Below are 27,005 nucleotides of genomic sequence, written 5' to 3'. Positions count from 1 at the left end.
CCTATTTTCTCAATGTCAAATATACTGGACACTGGGTTACTGTAGTATTAAAACCTGACGAGAGATGATTTGCTGAAACAAAAGAAGGTAGACAAATTACACAATTCCATTACATTCTTTAATTTTGTTCCCCCACCTTCTCTTTACAGTATATGTTTGTGGGTTGGCACCATGATGAGAAAATCATACACATAAATCACTACACAATCATAATCCCATTATAATCCAAATATACAATCCTACTGCACTGCAAACTGCTTTACAAAATATAATTTATAGTTACGGTTATAGTATAGTTACATAGTAAATCAAGTCACCTACACCTACAAACATACACCCATTCAAACATACATACACGTCTTTGCATTTTTAAAATATGAATTACTGTACACCCCTTTCCAGGAAGGAAAATCATATTTATGAAACATCATCTTTTACTTATACTTCAGGATCAATTTGGTAGCACTTTCACGAGAAAAACTACCAAATCATACACCATGTCCAATTTGTTTTCTTTCTAGAATGTTTTTCTTGGTATCACTTAATGAACATATCACAGGGGCACCAGAAAACAGAAATCATATATATATATATATATATATATATATATATATATATATATATATATATATATATATATATATCAATAACTATATTCTTTATTTGACTTTTATCTTTGTCTATGTTGCTTGCTGGTGTTCAGATGTGAACGACCAGATAGCTGTCCGATGTGTACTGGGGTGTCTGATCCATAAAACAAATGGTTTGAGACCAATTACAATACTTTAGTAATCATAAATAGCTTTCAATCAAGTCCCTTCCAAACCTTTCCGAGGTAATGGCTGTCTGGACCAAGTCACGATATAACCCTTACATGACCGCAGCTGTAATTAAAGTTACGTTCTGCAGACCAACACGTCTGCAAAGGGTCCCAGAAGGGTTTTGTTGAAAAAGCAACGTATCCATACTAGGTACGTGGTGAAAGGCTTGATGTTCTCTGAAAAGGTGTAGTTCTGATGTGGCAGGATATAAGGCATGTATGTGTTCTCCCCTTGCTCTTGTATCCACACCTCGTATTTCACTTCCCGGACCTTCAGGTACTTCAGGTTCCAGGGAATCTGCCAGGAAACAGTCAGTCTGGCTTCATTGGTGCCCTGGATGGATGCCTGGCATTTGGGATCCCTCACTTTTCCAGGGTGGACGATAATTCCAGGCTTCGCTTTCTTCAGGTTCGGCTTGGTCTTAACAGTCTGTCTAATGGCATCGATGAGCGAGGGGATGTCCACTTTTGTGTCCTGATAAATGCGGAAAAGCCATTCTGGGTTGCGGCAACACAGGTGCTGAGGGACCTCCTTGCTTTTCATAATGTGCTCCTGCTCTGCTTTCTCCAGATGGGCTATGCCACCTTGATCCCAGGGTCTATCCGGGAAGGCCATCGTATTCTCCTCATTGGTGTTCTGCCAGGCCACGTACTGCAGGTCAATGCCAGGCAAAGAGGCCAGAGTTTTGTATGGGGTGTAGTGGTCTGGGTTAACAGCGTATGGGAAAATCTCAACAACTAGAGCTCCTCTAGGCAGGAAGACTGATGTAACAAGTTGGGCCCCGTGCATGCTGACTAACATTGACGCCCTGCTGATGATCTGCACGATATCTGCAAAGGAATGGTCATCCAAAGAAACAGTGACTGTCTTCATCTGGAACTCTTGTGCTAGGGCTAAAATAAGCTCTGCTTCATTAAGAATCAGCCTATTTATTGTACGACTGAAAACTACAATGTACTCATCACCACTAGAACTTTCTTCCATACTCACGTTGAGTTTCTCCATCAGGAACCTGGTGAACTGTCTGATTTCCATACTCGACACCAATATGTTGGCTTTGGCGCCCTGGGGTTGAACAAAACCATACTGGTACCAGGTGGTCATTTTAGATAACCCCACATATGATTTGGTGAAGCACAGGAGCTTGCCAAAGTTCTTCAGTTGCTCTTTCAGGAGGGGCTGCTTGTTGCTCATTAAACGGTAGAGGTCAAAGTGCAAACCCTCATTCCAGCCTTCCATGAAGACCAAGCGGGCATCCTGGTCCAGATCGGGGTACTGCAGCATGGTGTAGTAAATAGGGAGAAGGTCATCATGAAAGATATGCATAAGGTTGTCTGGGTTGAATCGGTTCAGGATGAGAGTCACATCGGGTACAAACACGGGCTTGGGCATGAACTTGAGGGCAGCCGCAGGCAGCTCCAGGAAGTTAAAGTATTGGGTGTTGTGGTCCTCTACAGAGGAGAGGTCGAGGAGGGCAGGCTGGAACCTTCTGGATCCCAGGTTGGGAAGCATGACCGAGGAGTTGCTGTGGAAAAAGACAAACTCTTCAGCCTCGTTGGAGTAGCAGAGGTAGTTGAAGCGGCAGATACGGTCAGTGTGCATCTTGCCCGTGCACACCATGCGGGTTCCCTCCTCCTGGAGGGACTGCAGGGCGGTGTGGTAGTCAATGCGGACCTGAGACAGCTCCTGGGACTGCTGTGTCAGGAGCAGCTCCTCCTCCACTGAATAGGCATGCTCTCGCAGCTTGGCATACTTCCACAGCACTGCCGCCAGAACGGACACCAGCAGCCCATTCAACACAGCAGCAATGTTCATCCTGCAGCTGGACCCTCGCATCACAGCAGATAAACGGCAAACACCAGGGGATGGGCTTTCATTTTCAAAGCTACAGACGCCTACAGAACAGAAAGAGAGAAGACATTTTCTGAAAAAAATATATATATCTTGAATGTTACATGCAACTATATCATTATAGTTTACTCCTTTTTGGACCACAAGCTTAGTAAACCTGGCCTCAATTTTAGTATTTTAGTTGTTTTGGAAGTACAATGGCATACAGTTTTAGAATATATATATATATATATATATATATATATATATATATATATATATATATATATATATATATATATATATATATTAAAATCTGGTATTTTGTATCAGATGGAAATTATTTCACATCAAGATTAGCTATACTTTAAAAATATATAGAAGACTAGAAGACAAGCTGATTTTCACCCCAAAGTCAGAGCGACTAGAGCGACTAGAAAGCAGGCATGGGGTGTATATCTGCATATATTTTGCAGCACCTTATATAACACTTTATAGGAAATTAAATGATCATTTGCTTGGCCTAACCTTGATAAAAACTTATTTTTTAGTGAAGTCTGCTATCCAATCTTACAGCAAGATTTGACTGTGGCTATTTTGCTCAAGGTCACACAGCAATTTAGTCAAGGATCCCAAAAAAGACGTTTCAATAAAGGTTTTAATTTATATTTCTAAACCTTAACATGTTTGCCAAAAGAGGCAATGTATTTCACATACATATTAACAGAACAATCACAGGCCAATGCTCGCATACCAATGTACTATCCATCCTGAGGACAGTCATTCTCTGTACATTCTGAGGCTACAGTATATAAATGTATTTGAACCATATCAAAAGATTCTGAACACCACTACTTAAAAACGAGGAATTAGTAAAGCTGGCTCATGGGGCTCCTGAATGGCGCATCCAGTAAAGGCACTCCGTGTGGAGTGCAGGATGCGCCCTATAGCCTAGAGATTGCAGGTTCGAATCCAGGCTATGCCACTGCCGACCGTGACCGGGGGTTCACAGGGGGCGGCGCACAATTGGCAGAGCGCCGGCTGGGTAGGAAAGGCTTAGTTCGGCAGGGGAATCCACTTTTCACCACGCACCAGCGACCCCTGTGGCCGACAAGGCGCCTGCGGTTAAACTCGTGCAGAAGGTTGCCATCTCCCGAATTGGTTAAGTGATTAATTTTGTTGCTAATCGGGAGATGGTCACCTGTTATAAAAAGCCTGCAGCTCTCCAACTCAGGGTGGGTGTCAGAAGGAGAGAGTGAGCGAGAGGAGTGACGGAGAAACAAGATAAAGAAATTGAACATAGGCACAGTGAAGACAATCTGCCCAGCCTGACCTGTGTTGCATTTATTTTGTGTTCGAGAATTGTTTTTGTTTAAATATTTTCTTTTGCTCTGTGAGCAGTGTTTTTGTTAAAACCTTTTATTTATTTTTGTTATTTTGTTTAATAAAAACGGCGCAAGCGCCTTTACCGGCAGTACGTCCCTGGTGTTTGTTTTCGTGCCTGCTTCTGCCGTGGCGTCACCACTCAGCCACCCTGTCACATGTGGTGTCCTGCGTGGGATCGCAGCGCCTCCAGGACGCAGGTAGAACAGGTTACTGCAGTTTTTTGTTTTTCATTTTTTTCGATTATTACAAACTTAAATTCAATGGATGTAGTAATTGTAACAATTTAATAAGCGATTAAAACCGAGAGTAACTAAGATAAATTTTTTTAATTGCTTGACAGCCCTAATTTTATATATATATATATATATATATATATATATATATATATATATATATATATATATATAGTACTGTGCAAAAGTTTTAGGCAGGTGTGAAAAAATACTGTAAAGTAAGAATGCCTTCAAAAATAGACATGTTAATAGTTTATATTTATCAATTAACAAAATGCAAAGTGAGTGAACAGAAGAAAAATCTACATCAAATCAATATTTGGTCGGAGTGATTTTGGCCCATTCTTCTTGGCAGATTTGCTCCAGGTTGTTCAGGTTGGTTGGACGACGCTTGTGGACCGCAATTTTCAAATAGTGCCACAGATTCTCAATGGGATTGAGATCAGGACTTTGACTGGGCCACTGTAGGACATTCACCTTTTTGTTCTTGAGCCACTCCAATGTTGCTTTGGCCTTGTGCTTGGGATCATTGTCCTGCTGAAAGGTGAATTTCCTCCCAAGCTTCAGTTTTTTAGCGGACTGAAGCAGGTTCTCTTGCAGTATTTCTCTGTATTTTGCTCCATCCATGCTACCTTCAGTTTTAACAAGATGCCCAGTCCCTGCTGATGAGAAGCATCCCCACAGCATGATGCTGTCACCACCATACTTCACTGTAGGGATGGTGTGTCTTGAGGCATGGGCAGTGTTAGGTTTGCGCCACACATAGCGCTTTGAGTTTTGGCCAAAAAGCTCTATCTTGGTCTCATCTGACCACAAAACCTTTTCCCACATCGCAGCTGGGTCACTCTCATGCTTTCTGGCAACTCCAGACGTGCTTTCAGATGGTACTTTTTGAGTAAAGGCTTCTTTCTTGCCACCCTCCCATACAGGCCAGTGTTTCATATGGTTGACTGGTGCACCATTACTCCACTCCCAGCCACTGAACTCTGTAGCTCCTTCAAAGTGATTGTTGGCCTCTCTGTGGCTTCTCTCACAAGTCTCCTTCTTGTTTGAGCGCTGAGTTTTGAGGGATGGCCTTTTCTTGGCAATGCCTGGGTGGTGTGATGCAGCTTCCACTTCCTGATTATTGATCCAACTGTGCTCACTGGGATATCCAAACACTTGGATATTATTTTGTACCCTTTCCCTAATCTATGCATTTGTATTACTTTATCTCTAACTTCTGTAGAATGCTCTTTGGTCTTCATTTTCCTTCAGATTCACAGCCTGACCAATGATACTTCAACAGTGGGGTTTTTATCCAGAAAATGTGACACCAACCTTAATGGTTCACAGGTGGAGGCCAATGGTAAAGTAATTGTGTCCTCATTAGGGCAATTTCTTTCATCGGTGTAAACTAGGAGCTTCCACAGCACAGGGGTTGAATACTTATGCAAGCAAGATATTTCAGTTTTTTATTTTTCTTAAAAATATTTCCCAAAATAAAACCAATGTCACCTTACAATAATTGATTTTGAGTTTCAGTGTTTTAAAATAAAATATCAAACAGAATGAAATTTCAATGTACCATTTGTAAATCAGTAATATGAGAGAATTTGTCAGGGGTCTGAATACTTTTGCAAGGCACTGTGTGTATAAATAAATATATATATATATATATATATATATATATATATATATATATATATATATATATATATATATATATATATATATTGTTCAGGTCTCACTCGTTGGGTGCTAGACAAAAGCTGAGGTGTTGAAAGGACCTCCTGGAACTGTATATAAGGTAACCATTATATTTAACAAATCCATATAAGAATTTGTTTTGTTTTTAAAGAAGCCGGTAAGCAGCTTAGCTGCCCGGTCGTTAGACAGTGAAACGTTTAGTTAGTAACTCCAAGACAAGAGCTAGGCTTTTGTTTTGTTTTGTTTGTTGTTTTGTTAAACTTTTTGTGAATAAAAAGGCACCGACCTGTTTAAACGACAATACTGAGATTGACATCAATTTTTTTACACTACAGGACAGGGCTAAAAGTCCCGAATTAGACTGACAGTCTGTCCAACATTGCCAGAGTTGTCACAATATATATATATATATATATATATATATATCTATATATATATATATATATATATATATATATATATATATATATATATATATATCTATATATATATATATATATATATATATATAGGTTGTAGTTAGGTTGTCATATTTGCTGCGTTTTATTTGTTATACAATACATAAAAACATAACTATTTATATATATATATATATATATATATATATATATATATATATATATATATATATATTTATATCAAAATGTGTGTATATTAACAATTGCCGTTTTGAAGGCGGATTACGGTATCAGTATCTACATTGAAATCCCATTCATAATTTTTATATAGCAGCTTGACCGCGGTTGTGGGTGTCATCTTTCTGTTGAAAGAGAAAATAAGAGTTTTGAGAGTCGGTGAGTTCATTGAGTCAGCGTTGAGTCAACGCTGCGCGTCATTAGCTCTCAATGGTGAGTTTAGGAACGATTTTGAGAGTTGTTGCTTCTCAGCATTGAATTTAGAAAAGTGTGTCTGTATTCATATGTATAGCTATACGAAGACAGAGATTGTTTAAACTATGATATACTTAAACGTTCATACATATGTACCAAAATGCACATCCCTGCAGTTTATTATTTTTTTACCGAAACCTGTAGTAAAAAATAAAAAAAAATAATAAGAAAATGCTTATTCTGAATGAGGTCTGCATGGCTCTAGATTTAAACACATTATTTTTAACACCTTATTTAAGAACCATTTAAAATCCATGCATGTATAAAACCATTGTTCACTGTGAGAGCTTTTTACTATAAATGTTTCCAATTCTGTCATTAATATTCCACGTTTTAATAAAAAACTCAAGCCAACTACTGTAAACCCTGATTCACACACCCAAGAACAGCCACACGATTATAACTTTGCCCTTTCCAAAAGTTTTGTTTATGTATCTCTTCAGTCCCCAATATCGATTTCAGAGGTACAAATAATATAAAACGAGGCAATGAAAACAGAATCTCCCCCAAACCATATGTGCTGCACACTGCAGGAAGCCAAAAATGACAATAAACACTCACCAGAACAGCATATTAATCAACAGCATCTGCTCCCGGTCTGGTCTGCAATCTCTTGAAGCTTACACTACATACATACACAGTACACTGCCACTCTGATTTACTGCACTGGCTGCCTGAACAATGAAAGAGCAACCTTGCTCCTTGCACAGCGCCACCAAAATACATTCAAGTCTTCCTGAGAGAAAGGCAAGCCTTCGTCTCAAGATCTCACTCCCAGTCTCCCTTGTGTCGTGTGTTGACAGTGTACCGGAGCACCTAGGGCCCCCCTCTTTATGCTGCTTCACCTCTCTTGCACGCTCTGAGCATGCTCGGTTGTCATTGTGTCCTTGTGTATCAGCTGCTTCACCTCAATTTGTCAGATCCTCAGAGGTCAACGTTGCTCACAGAATGATTTGCCGAGACTCCATCCCTGTGGCCTTCCCCCCCTTTACTCCCTTCCCCGAGGGAACCCGCAGGTTGAAATGAACACAAGGACATCTCTCGCTTGCCTACTCTCTGTCGCGTCTTCTCTCTCCCCTCTGAGTCTGCTGGCCCGGGCTGTGTAAGTTGCACCAGCAAGACATGCTTCCCTTTAGCTCACCTCACAGCCTAGAAGCAGGAGGACTGTGATAAAAGCAGGTTGAAAAGAACGCGAGGACATCTCTCGCTTGCCAGGCTCTTTTAGCTAAGGCAATCCGCTTTTAGCAACAGGCAGTCCGCTTGCATCTTATAGAATTAACAGGTCCTGTTTGGTGTATATTTGTGTTTTATATAAAACTGCTCAGGTTTATAAAGTATTGTACAGTAGTGATCCTAGAACGTAAGCTACTGTGATGCTAACAAACTCATACATTATTAATTTATTAGTGCATGGCACAGAGAAGATACCAGGACTATGTACCATACCATCATAATCGAATAATTGTTTTATTAAAAGCAATTCTCTCGAGTTCTCAAACTGCGGATGGCATTGAATAATCTGTCTTTTTTTGTGCCCAGTATATATATTTTTTTCCTTCTGCTTTTGAAATTGAAAAAGTGTTTATAGATGTAATGCTGCAGTTTCCATTTACTACAATTAATAACAACTGCACTCCAGCACTGTGCCATACTGTGTTGATTTTCTGCACTCCAGGGACACGAATTGGAATCGGCATGGGGGGCTAATGCTTGAGATGATAACCCATCAGGCTTTTGTATTCTGGTTTTAGCAGGATTTTCCAGGTTTACATCTGGGACAAAAAATAAATAAAAAGCTGTAACGTGAGATGTCATTCCCCACTTAAAACAACACAAGCTGCAATATTTGCTTTAGGCGTGTTCATTAAGTAATTTATGAAGCATGCTGTAAAAATCTCTGAAAAATACTTTCTGTGCATTCTGGGTGGTCACTGACGCCAGGGCCTTGCTATACAAGGGGAGCTGGGTGTGACCACACCCGTCACAAAGCAAAGAATAAAAGGTCCCTTCCTTCTCCTGTAGTGATGCCATAGCTTTTGTCTCATATCTGACCATTAAAGACAAAAACAAAACAAAACAAACAGTGCTTGTTAATTTATAAGCCCATAGGGTTACATTTAATACCATATTCTAATTATATCTATAAACATGCACACACACACACAGCGCTTCAGATAAGGTTTTTGGTCATTGAGTAATTTACTCTTTCAATAAATATTGTACATACTTTAATACTAACTTATGGGTAGTGTTCCACGTTTTTGGTTTTTATCTTTAAAAAAAAATTCTGGGAATTTTTCTGAGTTTATTTTACATATATTAAAATAGGGATAAAATCGGTAAAAATTTGTTTTTAAATGAAACATCGGTAAAAATCAGGGGAAAAAATCTTAGTATACACACTTTAAATGTGGAATATAATGAGTAGCAGTTCTGGTTTCTGATTAATAATGTCCCTGGCATGTATGATGAAGCAGAATCTGTGCAAGTCGAAGCCAAATTTTCCCAAGTTAGCTGGTACTTTGCGAACGTTTGGGCAATCGCTGTGCTGATGGAAATAGTATCTACAAAAGGTATGAACATGACATCAGCACAGAACAAGCCAGGTTTATTCACCTTGAAATCAAAAAGAAAAAGAAAATTAAAAGCATCACCATTTTCTGTCAAATATTTACAATTAAGATTGTCGGTGTTAGGCTGTGTTTTACTACAGACAGTACTGTCGCACAAAGTCACCAATACATACACCTCTGCAATAAACAGTGGCTGTCCAGCAAAGCACAGCGCTCTGACAAACTCATTAACACAGTCATTCTGTGCTTTCTTTTTTTTATTAAAGTGTGTGTAAAAGCAGCATACATGGATTGCTTGTCTCTCAGTTCACTTTCTTGTTTTAGTTTAATGTGTAGCTTGTTCTTCTGTATGTTCTTTTATTGTCAGCACGAACATGTACCTCAATGCAGCAGTATTTGCAGCGCTATGCATCCTCTGCCTCATCTGACCCACTTCTGCTATTTTTGCTTTTTGTATAGTTTGAAACATTTGTTTTCTTTTGAATATTCATTAACTGATTTACATTTTCTCTCCATTCCTCATCCACTAAAAATATTATATTTTCGTGTAAGTATTTCAGTTTAGTTTTTGATCAAGCTAGTTACTACACCCAGCAATTGCCACAATAATCAGACTTTGATTGGCCAACATAATCAGGTGATAATCTGTTTGTGAAGTGACAGAGAACGTTATTTGATCATCTGATGTAAACGTCTGCTGTATCCTGGGATATACAATGTAGAGCTGCTTATTACAATGTCAGAGTCAAAATAACAGCATTTTAATCAAAATATTGTGTATTTCCTAGAAAATAGTACTGGGAAAATATTGAATAATAGACAAAAACTGGGTATAAATCAGCAAAAACCGACGTCCGTATTGACCAGAAACAATACGGCTGTGAAGGAAAAACACAGAAATAGATCATAGATTTTTTTTTTTTCAATGCTTAACAAAAGACCTGCATGCACATATTATATATTTCTAAAGAAACAATACTATTGTATTCCTTATTGATTGCCTTGCTATAGCAATATATAGCATCCCGACTCTCTCCAAACTGGAATATTGTATTTATTATATAGATTTACCTTCTAACAATTCAGCTAGGTAAATTGGTAGGTTAGGTTGAGGGGGACTAAGATGGTGCTGAGCATCAGTAATCTAGTTGCTTATTCGCCAGCCATAAACACGCATTTCAAGTGCTCAATATGTTCATAATGAAATAAAACAGTTTATACTACTTTATACGAGTTGGACATGTACAGTACCCTGCAATCAGCCCTGTTTTACACAACTACCTTGAGATTTGTTAGTAAAATAATGAAGTGCCAGCAATATCGGCTCTAAACTGGTGAATGCAAACTGTCCTTCCTCCCAGGTTATTGACTGAATCCAGACCACAGACTCGTGGAAAAAAAAAAAAAAAAAAATTAACTTAGTTACATTAGACATACTGTAGATAGTTACCTTCCTACCCTTTATTAGCTTTTGTACTTTTGTAGTGTTGTTTAACTATGAGTACAAGTCCACAACAATAAAGAAAGGGCTAGATATACAGATCGATAGAGATAGATAGATAATGTCAATTCACCTACTCCTATCATTTATTTATTTTTAGACTTTTATATTGTTATATTAAACATTTATAATAAAAAAAGCATTTAAGGTGCTTGTCCATGGCAAAACCAAACAAAAGTTTCTGCATTGCAATTAATGTTTCACAATTCTGTGTTTTTTTTTTTGTTTAGTTTTCAGTGTGGTTTTTGGATAATGTATAATATATATATATATATATATATATATATATATATATATATATATATATATACACACACACACACATTTAGTAGAAGCTCATTTCAATCCATGTTTTAAATTGGAATTTTCCCAGCAAAAGTAATTTCATGTAATCATAAGGGTGCACTGCATGGTTAGTTTAATCTCACTGTCCAACAACCCGGGGCATTTAACTGCTGTTTACAAGAGCAGAAAAATTAAATGAAATAACAAAAAAAAGGCTAAGGTGTCAGCTGCATTCAAAATGCACTGATGTGGTGCTGCAGATCGATGGACCTTATTTCATTTTCAAATGCACGAGTCAGATAAGCTTACAAACTGTGGCACTTTCAAAACGCTAGGGTTACTGAATGGAACGTAAAAGCCTCTTCAATAATTTATCTCCCACTGTAAAACCATCAGGCATGGAAAACCATACTTTAGAGCAGGGCAGGCAGCATGAGAAAGTGGCATTATGAATCCCTGTCTCACCGCCTGAAATACTGCAGCATATTGTTTCTAGAGCTGCCTCACTGTCATAACAAGAAAGGCCTCTTTAGAAAGCACTCATACCTCCAAATAACACAAACTACCCTTTATCCAATGAGCAGAATGACTATATAGAGTACCCCGCTGCTAGAACTGGACTGTAAAAGCTGGTCTTCTATCGTACAGTATTACAAAATTTGGATTCCCTGAAGGTGTGTATATGCACACAGCAGTGTGGAGTAGTGGTTAGGGCTCTGGACTCTTGACCAGAGGGTTGTTGGTTCAATCCCAGGTGGGGGACATTGCTGCTGTACCATTGAGCAAGGTACTTTACCTAGATTGCTCCAGTAAAAACCCACCTGTATAAATGGGTAATTGTATGTAAAAATAATGTGATATCTTGTAACAATTGTAAGTCGCCCTGGATAAGGGCGTCTGTTAAGAAATAAATAATAATAATAATAATACAGTATGGTGGAAGTAATGTAATGCATGCAGATGTTCTTACAGTGTTATTAAAACAAATTTACTATAGTAATATTGTAAAACTAGTAACAATCAAAGTAGGTGGGCTTAAGGATCCTTAAATTAGTGTGCAGTAGGTCAACCTCCAATATAAACAAATCTCTAAGGCAGCAGGTTTCTAGTAATTATTGTTATTACTTATTCCTCAGCAATGGCAGGAAGCAAAGCCTAGGACCAATAATGATCTAAAAAGAATAAAATATGTTCAACGTACATTAGTCATTACAGATAATTCATTTCTGTTTTTTTTTCATTTTTTTTCTTTTGGGTGCTACAGTACAGGTACCAGGATACAGCAGTTTAAGTATTGTATTTGAAATATTTGCATATGCTGAATTAACATAAAAAAAGAAACTCATCATAAAAGGAAGGTCAGCGATAAAGCATCCTTTAACCACCAGGCAATTACTGGAATCCTCAAAAACAGTCAATATGGTTGCATGCTGATAAACTTCATGTTACTGTACAGTATAACTACAGTTCAGTATCTCAAATCGGATTATACAGTGTCCCTAGTATTCTTGCTTTGCTTTCCTCAACAAAGTCTGCAACACATGCTTATTATTGGAAACAATACTATATTGTGAATAGATATAATGCTATTATCCAGGCTATTGCAATATTTTACAGTATGTATCCCCCCACTGTTTCTAGACAAGCTGTTATAAAGCTGGAAGGTTTAGGGTAGCTTTAGAATCTTACAACCATCATGCCAGCTTATGAAGACAGTGCCATCTAGTGGCAAATCTGCTAAATGGTCTGCTTTTGACATGGCGTTGACCCTGGTACTCTGGGATTTCCACTTGTCTGCATGTCACACTTACATTGTTACATATATCTGTAGAATCACTTGTCAAATTGTGATTAAGTATGTCATTGCTACACTACGTGCCACATGATTCTGTATATACTGCTGATATAGTGATCACCTGCTTCATCCTACTGATAGTATGTGAGTGTGTATGTTACCGACAAACTTGCTATTTTGTTGTATTTAAGCATACTTCTTAAATCTATAACAGCATATGATTAAACGTTTTTGTCATGAAAACTACTTATGTAGATATTGTGCAAATATTTTGTTTGTTTGTTTTGGTTATTGTCAGGATTCTTTGGACGTCATACAGTCGCAGACAAAAATATTGGCACCCCACGCTTATTATACCATAATTCACAGTAACAGAGTAAGCATTTAGTACATTTTAACCATTTTTTTAATAAAAACAAAAATGCAAAATACACAACTTCTAGTAATTTTACACATATTTTTTTTATAAAATAAACACACTTATTTCCTTTAAAGTATTCGTTCATGACAAAAGTACTGGCACCCCTGCTTCGTGTGTCCTCCTTTTGCTTGTATTACAGGTTTCAGATGTTTATGAGAACTTTTAACCAGCATGTTACAGCTTGTTGGTGAAATCTGGGACCATTCTGTCTTTTCTTCAGATCAGTCCAAAGCATTTCTATTGGATTGAGATCTGGTGATTGCGAAAGCCTTTCCAGAACTTATCTTCGTTTTCTTCAAGAATTCCACAGTTGATATGATTTGGGTCTTTATCGTGTTGGCAGATAAACTGTCTGTCAATCAGCCTACGAGCAGATGGTACCATTGTACTTTGTACATCTTCAATCACACGAATGTCTCCAGTCCCTGAACTACTAAAACAACCATATGATGATCAAACCACCTCCATGTTTAACTGTAGGTACAACGTTTTCTTCATTGAAGGCTTTCCCTTATTTTCTCCAAACAAACTGTGGTCCATTTTTGGGGAAAAGTTCTGTTTTAGTCTCTGGACCACAGAATTGTCCTGGCAACTTAGACGGTTTGTTTTATGAATTGTCTTTAAAAGAGGTTTGCAGTGAGGTCTACATGCACACAAAATGTAGGAGGCTGTGTGGTCCAGTGGTTAAAGAAAAGGGCTTGTAACGAGGAGGTCCCCGGTTCAAATCCCACCTCAGCCCACTCATTGTGTGACCCTGAGCAAGTCACTTAACCTCCTTGTGCTCAGTCTTTCGGGTGAGACGTAATTGTAAGTGACTCTGCAGCTGATGCATAGTTCACACACCCTAGTCTCTGTAAGTCGCCTTGGATAAAGGCATCTGCTAAATAAACTAATAATAAACAATGCCTGTGTTCACGTGCCTTTGTAGTTATTTCATGCACTATTATGCCTGACATTTCTAAATCTTTCTGTAAGTACTTAGCTGTTAATCTTAATTTTAGCTGCTCAGACCCCATTCTTCTACCTGCTAAACCAGTCATTTTCTTTGGACGTCAATTTCTTTCAACCGTTTCAGCTGAATTTGTGCTGTGTACTTCTTTTGTACATCACTGCTCTGATTGTGGATTTTGGTATTCTATATTTATCAGACACTGTTCTTCAGCCACTTCCTTTGTTGTAGTTGGCTACGAGGGCTATTTTCAAACACGATTCCAAGTCCTTTGTCTTAAACATCATCTCCTGTGTAGTCCATCATCTCCTTCTTCAACAGATGTTGGAAACAATTACCTTTTTTCTGGCTATTGACGTAATAAAGCAGCTTAATTACTTTGTAGGTTTTCAATCAGTTAATGTATTTTTAAATTAGTTATATTCCATTTGTACAGACTTTTAATGTAAAGGTGCCAATACTTTTGTCATGAACAAATATTTGAAATTGCTTAAGTATAAAGATGTTTTTGTTTAACTACCAGAAATTGTGTACTTTGATCTTTGTCATATTACATTAGTGGCTAATGTTCACTAAATGCTTGTATTTAACATGCTTTCTTGAATTATTTTATTATTAAGTATAGAATGCCAATACTTTTGTCTGCAACTGTATATGCAAATCTTCATTTATGTTAGGTATATTTTGTTTAACCTGCAATCAACAATTTACAGGAGTTAGACAACACAAAATGAGAAACACCATTAAAATACCCATTAACATCTTTAATTTGTACCGTCTTTTCAGATCAACTGCCTTGTTCATCATAATAGAAACTGACCCTTTGCGGGGAGATTCAGAGATATTATCAGTTAGGAATACCACTGCAGGCACAAGACGACCCATTTAGACAAAAGCGTGTGCAACAGGTGGCAGGTGTTTTATAATGTTAATGTCCAGATGTTAATAAAACACATACATACATACATACATACATAAATAAATAAATAAATATCACATGAATAAATATAGAAGAATTTTCCAGTGAAGCATTTTTCCTATTATGTACTTTTTTTTTTTTTTTTTTTATAAATTTAGTCTTTGCCAATTCGTTTTTATTATTTTCTCCCCAATTTGAAATGCCCAATTATTTTATTATGCTCAGCTCACCGCTACCACCCCTGCGCTGACTCGGGAGGGGCGAAGATGAACACATGCTGTCCTCCGAAGCGTGTGCCGTCAGCCGCCCGCTTCTTTACACACTGCGAACTCACTGTGCAGCCACCTCAGAGCTACAGCGTCGGAGGACAACGCAGCTCTGGGCAGCTTACAGGCAAGCCCGCAGGCGCCCGGCCAGACTACAGGGGTCGGTGGTGCGCGGTGAGCCAAGGACACCCTGGTCGACCTAACCCTCCCTCCCCCCGGGCGACGCTCGGCCAATTGCGCGCCGCCCCCTCGGAGCTCCCGTCCACGGTCGGCTGTGGAATAGCCTGGACTCGAACTCGCGACGTCCAGACTATAGAGCGCATCCTGCAGTCTAGCGAGTGCTTTTACTGGATGCGCCACCTGGGAGCCCCCCTATTATGTACTTTAATGGATTCCAAAGAGTCATGGATAGGTATAAATAATCCACTGGGAAAGCATAGCATTAGTTCACTGCAATGTTTTAAATAGAGGGTATATGTGTGGTAACATAAAAACATTACAAGAGTGAAGAAAGCTTGCAGCCACAAGGGAGAAGTCCTGCTCTGATTATGTCTTTCTTTGTAAGTTGTTTTTATTTATTTATTTTTTTTACCAACCTCACATTTTATATTCATCTTACTGCGGAATCCACATCAATTCTACTATGCTGTAGTTAAAACTGATAAGACTTTTGCCTGCAGCCTGTGTGGAAAATAGCACAACTAAACTATCAGGGTCATTTAATGGCATGTAGGTAGCTACAGTACAGCCACATTGCAGTATAGCCTGACATTACAAAAGCAAGATTCTCAGTTGACCAGACTCATATTTAACCAGGATTCGCACAGGACTAAAAACCAGGGGTCAATTGCAGCATACCAAATTTAGTCCAATTGATGTGTCTAACTAGTGGATTAAGCAGATTTAGTCCACTTGATTAGACTAAAGTTAGTACACCTTCTAATCCTGATTGCAGCGTACCAGAAGTTAATCATCACAGGTAGATCATCTGTTAAATCAGACTAAACAAGATCCTGATCGCAGCATACTAAATCAGATTCATGACAATCCTGTTCAAGTGGATTAACCGAGTACTGAAGATAAGACTAACTTAGTACACTTGCTCGTCCTAAACATTTACTGCGTAAATTGTTTTGCAGCGCAGCTCATTCAAGCAGGCAGATCCATGGGAATAAAGTCTCGCACAATATATATAGGGCCTACATTTAAAATAATCGCCCGGGTCCCATGTCGTCATTTCTCTGGCCCTTTGAGGTAGCGCCAAAGATGACCGTGAACCCAACCCCAAACACAAGAGGAACCAGCCGGAGGTATCGAATAGACAGTTGGTGCCATTCTGAGAGGGAGGATATGTGACAGGGAGACCCTTTTGCTGGTTCTCGAGTGAATGTGTGCCTTTATGAAAGCATCTGGGACACGCAACAGGAGACGCGTTGCTAAGCAACTAATTGGGCATGTAGGCTCGTCTGGTGCAGAGTTGATCGGGAGGTCCTGATTGGCTGGGGGATGTGCCCGGGGAGGCTGAGGAGAGCTCAAAAGGCGTCTGCGCCACAGCTCGGGGTGACTGCATCGCCATGCTGTGTTTACATGGAAGAGAGCGTCTGCTACACGAAACCCTTCTACTTCAAGACGGTGCACGTGAAGGCATTGCTCAGCCGAGGCCGTTTGAAGAGGCAGGCGTCACCGTGAGAATGCTAGCACTCCGGGAGCTCAGAAGTAGGTCAGTTTAGGGGATGTTCATCCCAAACAGTATAGAGAAATTTTGCATAGAGAAGTAGGTTCCTGGAACGGGACGTGCCTTTTAGTGGGACTAGCTCTTGCTATTTGTGTGGTAAACTTTTATTTTGAGCTTTGTTTTGATCTTGTTTTTATTAAACCTGGCGCTAGGATTACTAGTTACATGGTGTTATAATGATTTTTACAGCCTTAAGTGATGATAAAACGTCTTTAAGGTACAAAGACACCAACCAAGATGCCAGCTCTCCACTGCAACCACGCAATGCTGGAGTTATTTATCAATCCAAGTGCAGAGGCACTGCAGCAGTGTCTTGTGTCAGACAACAGTTTCTCCTGCTGCTGCCAGAGGGGGGGCTTATAAAACACATTCCTCAGATGACCTCATCAATAGGTTGAAATACTGGTCTTCAGCACCATTGGCATTAGGAGGTTACAGTTCATCTACAGAACCAACAACCAATGTGTCTGTTTCAAGGATTATAATGCAATTAAGGTGTTTGAAAAATGGACGGATTGACAGACAAGCATGTGTCTCATGGCAATCTACAGGAAATATCTTATCTACACCATGTTTGTGAAGCCTGATCTACAGGAATCACCTTCAACACTAACAAACACCATGGCAACAGAAGTGGAAATTGGTGCATAGTTTATACCAGGTCACATCTCAGCTCAATCCAGCACTGACACACTATAAACAACTACTTTGAGAAAGGCTTAAATGTTAATCCAAGACAACAGGGACTGTGAAGTGGTGTTTTTAAAAGCTAATAATACATGTGCTTGCATAAAGACGGTTTTTGTATCTCCCTTCCCCCCACATCCCTGAAACAAGCCATTTGCTATTATAAAATGTCAGTGACATACATGTCCCTGCCATTTATATAAATCAGATGTGACCAGTGCCAGCATCACCATGATCTACATCCACAGCATGTAGAACCGAGTATCAAAGGAAATGCTTTACAAAAACATACCTTCAGCAAAACGTTATTCCCTCTAAATCAGATGTCAGTGTTTAAGGAACTTATCTAAAAGTGGTCCACCGTGACCTACATTTTGATACCCTCAAGAACTGTGCCCTTGCCTTGACAACCACTGTAATAATGAGGTTAATTGGCCAGGACTACATGGTATTTAGTAGATAAGCATTGATTAAAGTGACTCCCAGCCCTCTAACCACTTGGCCATATTGAGGCCATATTAATTATTGCTATTACTTATATTACATATGTAAACAGTGGTGTATCATATTACTACTTCCCCTTTACAGCGTATTAATAATAATTTTTAATTTTGACTGTACAGCCGTGGGGATAAATCAGGGTTGGTTTAAAAGAAATTCATTGATTTAAATAATTTGTTCATTTACTGCCTATTTTATATAGTTTCTCAAGGAAAATACATGAAAAGTAAGTTTTAAAAACATTTTATTAACACAAACATCTTAAAATGTTACTGTCTATAAACTAAAACTCTTAGGGCTGTGTTCTGATCACAGCACAAATGGAGCTTGCCCCCGATTCTGTGACGCATAAATGGAGCGCAGACGTAAAAAAAAAAACTGCACTGAAATGGTATTCTGAAGACATGTCTTGCCCCGTTATAGAGCGCCTGTCTCAACATTAAGATATTCGCCAAAGCGATTCTGATGACAATGGGGTCCCAAATAGACAACTGAGCACTGTGTTAAGACCTGCTGAAACCAGGTTTATTTAGTGGTGCAATCAGGAACTTTAATAATTGAACACACTATAAAAAGCAAAGTAGTCCTGTGACAGGGCGAGGAGCCCTGTATGTGTTATCTGTTTTATTTATTTTTAGAATGGGGTCTCCTCCTCCGCCCGTGTTATTTTGTATTTGTATATTATGATTTAGTTATTTTATTTGACAGTGTTATTGTTTGTTTATGGTTTTATAAATATGACAGCGAAGCGCCATATGCTTTGTTATTGTTTATTTGTATTTATGTATTTATATATGATGGCGTAGCTGCATTGTTTTATTTTTGTATTGTTTAATAGTGTGGATGGGAAGCCCCATCCACAGTAATTAATAAACTCGTGCAGAAGGTGGCCATCTCCGGAATTAATTAGATGATTTGTTGCTAATCGGGAGATGGTCACCTGTATATAAACCTGCAGCTCTCCACCCTCAGGGTGGGTGTTCAAGAGGAGGAACGAGAGCGAGCGAGGAGCGAGAGATTAATTTAAAAACGAAACTAAAACCTATAGGTTCCGTGAAGGCTGCTGCCCAGCCAGACCTCAGGGTTGAGTTTTTGTGATTTGTTTTTTATTATTTGTTTATTTAACAGACGCCTTTATCCAAGGCGACTTACAGAGACTAGGGTGTGTGAACGATGCATCAGCTGCAGAGTCACTTACAACTATGTCTCACCCGAAAGACGGAGCACAAGAAGGTTAAGTGACTTGCTCAGGGTCACACAGTGAGTCAGTGGCTGAGGTGGGATTTGAACAGGGGACCTCCTGGTTACAAACCCTTTTCTTTAACCACTGGACCACACAGCCTCCTAGTTTTGTTTAATTATTTATTTTCACTCTGTGAGCAAGTGTTTTTTTTTTGTTTAAACCTTTTATTTAGTTTTTGTATTTAAATAAACGGCGCCCCGCGTCTCTTTTTGAAACTGCAGTACTACCTGGTGTCGGTGTTTTGGTTCCTACTTCTGGCCTGACGTCATCGCACGACCACCCTGTCACAAGTCCTAATTAACAACTGTGTGTGAAAGAAAGAAAAGAAAGAAAAGAATGACTGGGATGAGTGAGGGGTATTTTTCTCTGGCGTACTCCATCGTTAAATTCTTGTAGTTCACATATTGTAGTTCACTAGAGGATGCCACAGTGATAAATAATTTGCTTTATTTATGTATTCATTAAGATTGAGTAATTTAGTTTGGTATGTAACACCATTTCCAACATCCTTAAATTTACAGTTTGGAGGTACTGTAGAGCAACAACTACGGTACTACAAATTTAAATTAAAAAAATAAAATAAAATAAAATAAAATAAAATAAAATAAAATAAAATAAAATAAATCAATCAATCAATTTAAATAAAAATCTAATACATCTGATTTTTTTTATTAAAAAAAAAATAAAATAAAAAAATCACGAACCCTGGGATAAATCTTATGCATACTTATTATTATACAGTATGTGCAGAAATAACGGTAAAAGATTAGAATGAATGACCAGTGACTGCGAAAGACAAAGTTTTGACAGTATTAGGTTTTGTACCCTGTATACAGCCCTGCTCTTTAAATGACTGCAGTGCCATATCAGTTATACTGAAAGAATTTTGCAGTAGCAAGAGGGAAAGTAAGAAACACATAATCTGCAGAGATAGGGAGAAGGACCGAGAACTAAAAATCTTTTTGATGTGTTCTACTGCACTGTATCATGTTGTTCCTATTAATGAGCCTGTTAATCTCATGGAACCAATTAAATATTACATACCGTGATTACAGTATAATGTTTCTATTAGGCACCAAGCTCAAGTGTATACTCAATGTCTGTATAATAGACTTTCTCTCAAGTCAATTTGCCCAGGAAATACCAGACCTCAGTAATGATATTTCTGGCTGAAACATGACAATTCAGCACTGGCAAGGAATACAGTCACCACGACCCAAACTAGAAAGGACACTCTCTGACCTGGCCTGCTGTATCAGGGTTCTCCCCAGGAATTCTGTATAGCCGGGCCGCAGAGCATTGTAACCAGGAGCACTTTTAACAGAAAAATAAAATTGCCTTACCTTAAATATATAATAAGACAAATAATTTGAATAATAAGAAGAAATTGAATAATGAATAATAATCCAGCCTAATTCGTAGACAGGCTACACTGTTCCATTTACCCCCTGATATGTTTTGTGTTTCTGGCAGAGCTTGCACATCATACCACCCAATTCCTTGCTGTAAAATTTCTTCCAATTTGCTTTCTACAAGTTGCTCTTCGTTGACTATATCTGGTTGCTCTTTTTAATTTTCGACATTTTCTTTATTTGTCATACATTTCAGGTCTGGTACATTCCATATTCATTGTTATTATTTGTTAATAATCTGTTATTTTTTTAGCACTCATCTTAGCGTTTCAGCCTCTTGAAGTGATTGAAACAGAAAACCCACCCCTTCAGCTCTCTTTGATTGGTTAAATATAGTGTCAAGATGTTACACAGCTGTCATGTGGTTCGAAGATTTTTTTTTTCCCACGTTAGCATCGCAATCAATCCTTATCGTAAAGGAGATGTAGCATCTGCAAGACGGACGGCTCTGGGTTTTTCAGCAGGGCGGTGACAGTCACTTAGCTGGACGGCCTGGGGAGAACCTTGTATATGCATCCTATGTGTTCAACTGTGTAGATAGGCATTGATTCATGCTAATATTTAAATCAAGTAGAACACAGATCTCATTCCCCTTGCACCCTGCTTCAACAGCGTTGTTTTTCCAAAATTCTTTCTGGGAATGTCTTTAACTGCTTAAATCTGCATTGTCCCACAATCACGTTCACTTCAATTGTATTGTTTTATTGAATTATGAGCCCACCTCTGAATTCATTCATTCAGCTAGCCAAGTGTTTTAAATGAAACAGCAATAGCTTATGTTTTCAACAACAATAGCACAGTATTTTTAAAACAGGAAAAAACAGGGTCCCCGAGTGGCTCAACCAATAAAAGTGCTGCTGCTGGGAGCACAGGATGAGTCATACAGCTTAGGACGGTGCCAGTTTGCATCCAGGCTGTGCAAAGAGGCTGAACTTGGCTGGGGACTCCGAAGGGGGCGTCACATTGGCTCTGACGCTCCCAGGGGTGGGGGACGGGACACTTGCACCTGCTCATCGCGCAACAGCAAACCCTACTGGCCAGACACCAAGCAAAATAGAAACAAGCAAGGCTGATCTCTGTTCTCCAGGATCGGTAGCTCGCCCACTTCTGCTCTGGATTGCTTGGCATAAAAGCGATTCTGGCACTAGGCTTGTGAGATCGGAGGATGCTCGCTACGCCCTCAGAACGTCTGTGCTGTGTGGGAATCAGCTGCGGTGAGGAGAAAAAAAAAAACATAATTGGACATTCTAAACTGGGAGAAAATAATTGGCCACTAAATTAAAAAAAAACAAAAACACTTAGGGTTGTTTTTTTGTGTCTCCAATAAAGTGAGCTGTGTTAAGTAATTGTTGTAATTTTGTTAAATGATCCCTCTTTCTGGCTGATGCATCTCACAGGACACACATGGCAATAGCCAACAGAAGCCCTCTTAACAGGTTCGCTTTGAATGACTGTTGAACATTGTGCAAAACAAGGACAGAACAGGCATTCAGTCAGTGAAGCCTTTTTATGGAAGTACAAACAAGTCCCCTTTCAGCCAAAATGTTTTAAATACACTTTTTTAAATCAAAACATTATTTTAATTTTCAAAGGTCTTTTGTTATTAGTAAGAGTTTGTTAGAATGATGAATAGCATACATAATGTCAAATTATGCCAACTGATGAAACTGACGATACAGCCAATTAGTTGAATTTTAATGCAGACTGCAGAATGGCTAACCATAGAATGATGAGGATAAGTATTTCAACCTAATAAATAACTGCATATATACCAAAGCACTGATGTCAGTTTGGTACAGAAAGTAAATAGATGTCACTTAAGATATAAATGAGTCTAAGGCTGCTGGAATCGTCAACTCTTTGTTGCAGTGCCTGAGCCCAGTAATACAGGGGTCTAAATGCTAAAGCCCAGCAGAAAAGGAGCACTCTGCAAAATAGTAGTACAAAATCTTTAGTAATGGCTATTAACAAAATTTTGTAGTAAAAAATAAACCAACATATTCAATGACACAATATAACAGATTGGATAAATGATCAAATCAATTCGTACAGCATTTAGTACGATCAGCAGTTCTAGGGGTCTATTTTAATGATCTAAAGATCTCCCACATTAGATAGAAGATCATACTGTATACTGCTAGCATTAATAAAAATCATACTTCTGTCTGGAATTTTTTTTACCGATTCTACAATCAAGAAGGATTTTATTACAGTTTCATTTTCTCAAGAGGAGCATCAGGGTTTTCTGTAGCTCATCGGCAGATGTTATCTAATCAAAGGACAAGTGCAACGCTCTCGCCACACCCACCACACATGCTCCCTATTGTCTTCCTCAGTCCCCTTATTCCTTTCAATATAAAAATGTATCATAATGCAGCTGTGTGCCAAAAGAATCTAACATCTGCCAAATGTTAGGCTTGTGAGCTGGGGTACAGGCATTCCAGTTAAAAACACCTGAAAAATTGAGAGGCTGACAGATATTGTTTGACCTCTTAAGGAGCAATGAAAAAACTGCTTTGTCCCTGGACACTTTGGCACACAGCATAATGTGTGAAACTATACCACTAAACTATAACAAATGTACTGTATGTCAGTGGTATAGAGTCTACAAACCAGTGTACACACATACTGCCCTCATAACAGAATAGTATTCGCAAAGTACCTGAAAGGTTACACATATTTGTATAAAATCAATAAGCAATTTCTGAATGAGGACCCTAATTAGAGATGTCCATATCATGTTAAAAACGTTGGTCTCATAATAACCAACATCTCCTGTACATAAAACAGTTTGACAAACCCTCCATTCAGACCCAGTCTAATGCTCTCAATAAAATAATATCCTATAAATTGTCCTTAAAATGAATTAAAGGGCACATAAGGACCTTTTTATTTTATTGTGTTACATGTTCCCATGTGTTGCTACAACTGTAACGTAAGGTGTGTGTATTGTTTTATTTATTTTCTACATTTTGACCACTTTTCAATTGGACCTCGCAGAACTACATTTCCCATCATCCTCCTGCTCACATATGTAGCAGATGGCTTTATCAGTGAGCATGAGGATGATGGGAAATGTAGTTCTTAGAGGTCCATGAGCATACATGTGAAGCCATCTTGAGGCAGGGAATGCAATTTAAAAGTTTTAAAAAGTGGTCAAAATGTAAAAAAAATAAATAAATCAATAAAACAATACACACACCTTACGTAAACAGTTGTAGCAACACATGGGAACATGTAACACAACAAAATAAAAAGGTCCTTATGTACCCTGTAACTTTCATATCCATATTTAACTCTCAATAACTTGTGACTTCCAGTGCACATTTAATAAGTAGGAGGTGATGCATGATGTGCAACTCTGTGGTGGACTCACAGTACCCTGTAATGATGTAACTGCATTGTGATGCCCTTTCATTTAACTCTGTGGTGGACTCACAGAACCCTGTAATGATGTAACTGCATTGTGATGCCCTTTCATTCAACTCTGTGGTGGACTCACAGAACCCTGTAATGATATAACTGCATTGTGATGCCCTTTCATTCAACTCTGTGGTGGACTCACAGTACCCTGTAATGATGTAAATGCATTGTGATGCCCTTTCATTCAACTCTAGCACTCTTGTTCAGGGACATCATTGTTTAAATACACTTGTACCATTAATTCTCAAAACGTGTGACACTACGTGGAGACTCCACTGCCAGAGGCCAACATCAGATACCTTTGCATCAAAGAAATGTCAACTGACCTGAGAGGCCAGGTCGTGTGATTCGTGTGATTTCAATTCGGTACAGCCAAACAAACTCACCTAGCAGTCCGCAGACACGATAGAGCCAATCAACGGTCCTTAGCACACAAAGGAGAACCACTGTTTCTAACAGCGTAGGCTACTGTATTTGTTTAGAAAATATTTGTTAACGACACAGTTAAGTTGTTATTACAAGCAGAGGCTCACAGTAGCAAAAAAAATACGTATGTTCGTAACACGTGTAAAACCAACTGGCAATTATTTACAGGAATGTCAACTTGTTACGCATGTTTAAATGCACAATAAATAGGAATGCATTATTATTATTATTTATTTCTTAACAGACGCCCTTATCCAAGGCGACTTACACTTTTTTACAAGATATCACATTATTTTTACATACAATTACCCATTTATACAGTTGGGTTTTTACTGGAGCAATCTAGGTAAAGTACCTTGCTCAAGGGTACAGCAGTAGTGTTCCACACCTGGGATTGAACCCACAACCCTCTGGTCAGGAGTCCAGACCGCTAACTAACCACTACTCCACACTGCTGCCCAATGCATGCAGTTAAATAATCAGGTCGCATCCTTTTCTAGTCATGTTTAAGTGGGTGTTAAATGACTAATGCTAAATCTTGCTCACAAAACTGGAATATCATTTTGATTGCAGCAGAATAACAACTTTACAAAGTGGACAGATAGTTTGAACACAAGCGACACGCTAGCAATACGAAATAGCTATAATGCCACAGCATGCATGCAGAAGTGTTCTTACCTAGTTGTCAAACGGAAATTGTATCCTTCCAGACGAATATTTAAGTTTCTCAATCTTTACATTAAGTTGCAACGGAAAGGTATTATTTCTTCGTGTTCACTATCGCAGCTTGCAGAGGCAGTAACAAGGCTAATGCACCAGCTGCATCCTCCTCACTGTCACAGCTCCTGAAACAATTTGATGAGTATTCATTGTAATGGTTTTAAAAACAGACTAAAGCAAACATCGATTGCTGCTTTTTTGTTTTGTTATTTTGTCAGTTATGTTTGTTGTGTTACGTGCCTGCTGCCCCACTGTAATCTTTACCTCTCTTCAATCCTGTAGAATTCAAGCAAGAGTCATCGTTGGCGTCCCCGCCCAATCACGAAGTCGCCAGAGAAACCTCACAAAGTCGCTAGATGTCGCTATTTAGACATTCTAAAGTCGCCAAAAATGTCGCTTGACAATTGACCACTCCTCTCGGAATCGCTTAACCATTAAGAGTGAGCACCTATATAAGCAATAAATGTATTAATGACTAAACGTTTTACATTTGTTTGGATTATCTACCTATACAGATTCTGTTTAATGTAATTGATTAACATGAACTTTATTGTAACATTACGCATCACGTATCATGGATTTAGTACATTATGTTTGTTTAAATAATTGATGTCGTTCACTTCCGTTAACAAGGGGGCAGCAGTTGTTATTTACATTACGATTAGCAGGTCTCTCGTGATGTCTTTGGTTCACAACCGCAACCAGTCTCCGCAGCAACTTTTCAACGCTGCGCTGGGCTGTGCAGAATCTGCACAGATTTCTGCAGGTGGAGTTGAGTGACGTTACGCAGCAGCCCTCGAAGAACGCGCATCTCCGTGATTCTGTCTAGAACTGCAGATCTGTGCAGAACTGCAGAAATCTGCGCTACAAGAACGCCACCACTGTACTAGTTCAGGACGGGAGAAGCGTGGTGTATATTGCGCTGCTTGTAACTGATGTTGATGGTACAATATGGCAACTTTTTTCTCTAAAAGTTGCCGTTGTCGGTTTGAAAGTGTTTTTGTCGCTAGCGTACTCAAGACACTGCTGCTAGAGTGTTCCGTCTGCTCGTCCATTTATATGTAAAGGTACAATAAGAAACTAAGATAAAAAGGACAGGAATATTAAAACAAAAAAATAAATAAGGATGAGTTGTTACAGATATAGACAGATGGATCAAAAGACCCTAAGTCTGGGAAAACAGAATATGCTTACTTATCTCATGCGCATTGCAGTTTGTAGATGTCAGATGAGTAACAGATTATTATTGACTCTGGCATTTTGTGCTATATTCACATGCAATGATTGGAGACATCTTGTA

The 27,005-nt window shown here is 38.7% G+C and overlaps 1 protein-coding gene across 2 annotated transcripts; it reads right to left on the bottom strand.

The window, feature by feature from the left end:
• Positions 1–25,999, bottom strand: LOC117394291 (protein O-linked-mannose beta-1,4-N-acetylglucosaminyltransferase 2-like). Of its 2 annotated transcripts, none has more exons than XM_059012773.1 (2): positions 25,664–25,999; positions 1–2,716 (listed from the first exon to the last, which is right to left on the bottom strand). In XM_059012773.1, the coding sequence occupies exon 2, from the start codon at positions 2,655–2,657 to the stop codon at positions 897–899; it is 1,761 nt and encodes a 586-aa protein (XP_058868756.1). In that variant the 5' UTR covers positions 2,658–2,716; positions 25,664–25,999; the 3' UTR covers positions 1–896. The 2 variants fall into 2 exon arrangements, with proteins under 2 accessions (XP_058868756.1, XP_033848302.1); XM_033992411.3 differs by lacking the exon at positions 25,664–25,999 and adding an exon at positions 7,411–7,960.
• Between the last annotated feature and the right edge of the window lie 1,006 nt (positions 26,000–27,005).

Source organism: Acipenser ruthenus, chromosome 3, assembly GCF_902713425.1.
Source record: "Acipenser ruthenus chromosome 3, fAciRut3.2 maternal haplotype, whole genome shotgun sequence".
Lineage (NCBI taxonomy): Eukaryota > Metazoa > Chordata > Actinopteri > Acipenseriformes > Acipenseridae > Acipenser > Acipenser ruthenus.
Note: the sequence above shows the minus strand (reverse complement) of the source record. Positions and strands in the feature narration are given on the sequence as shown.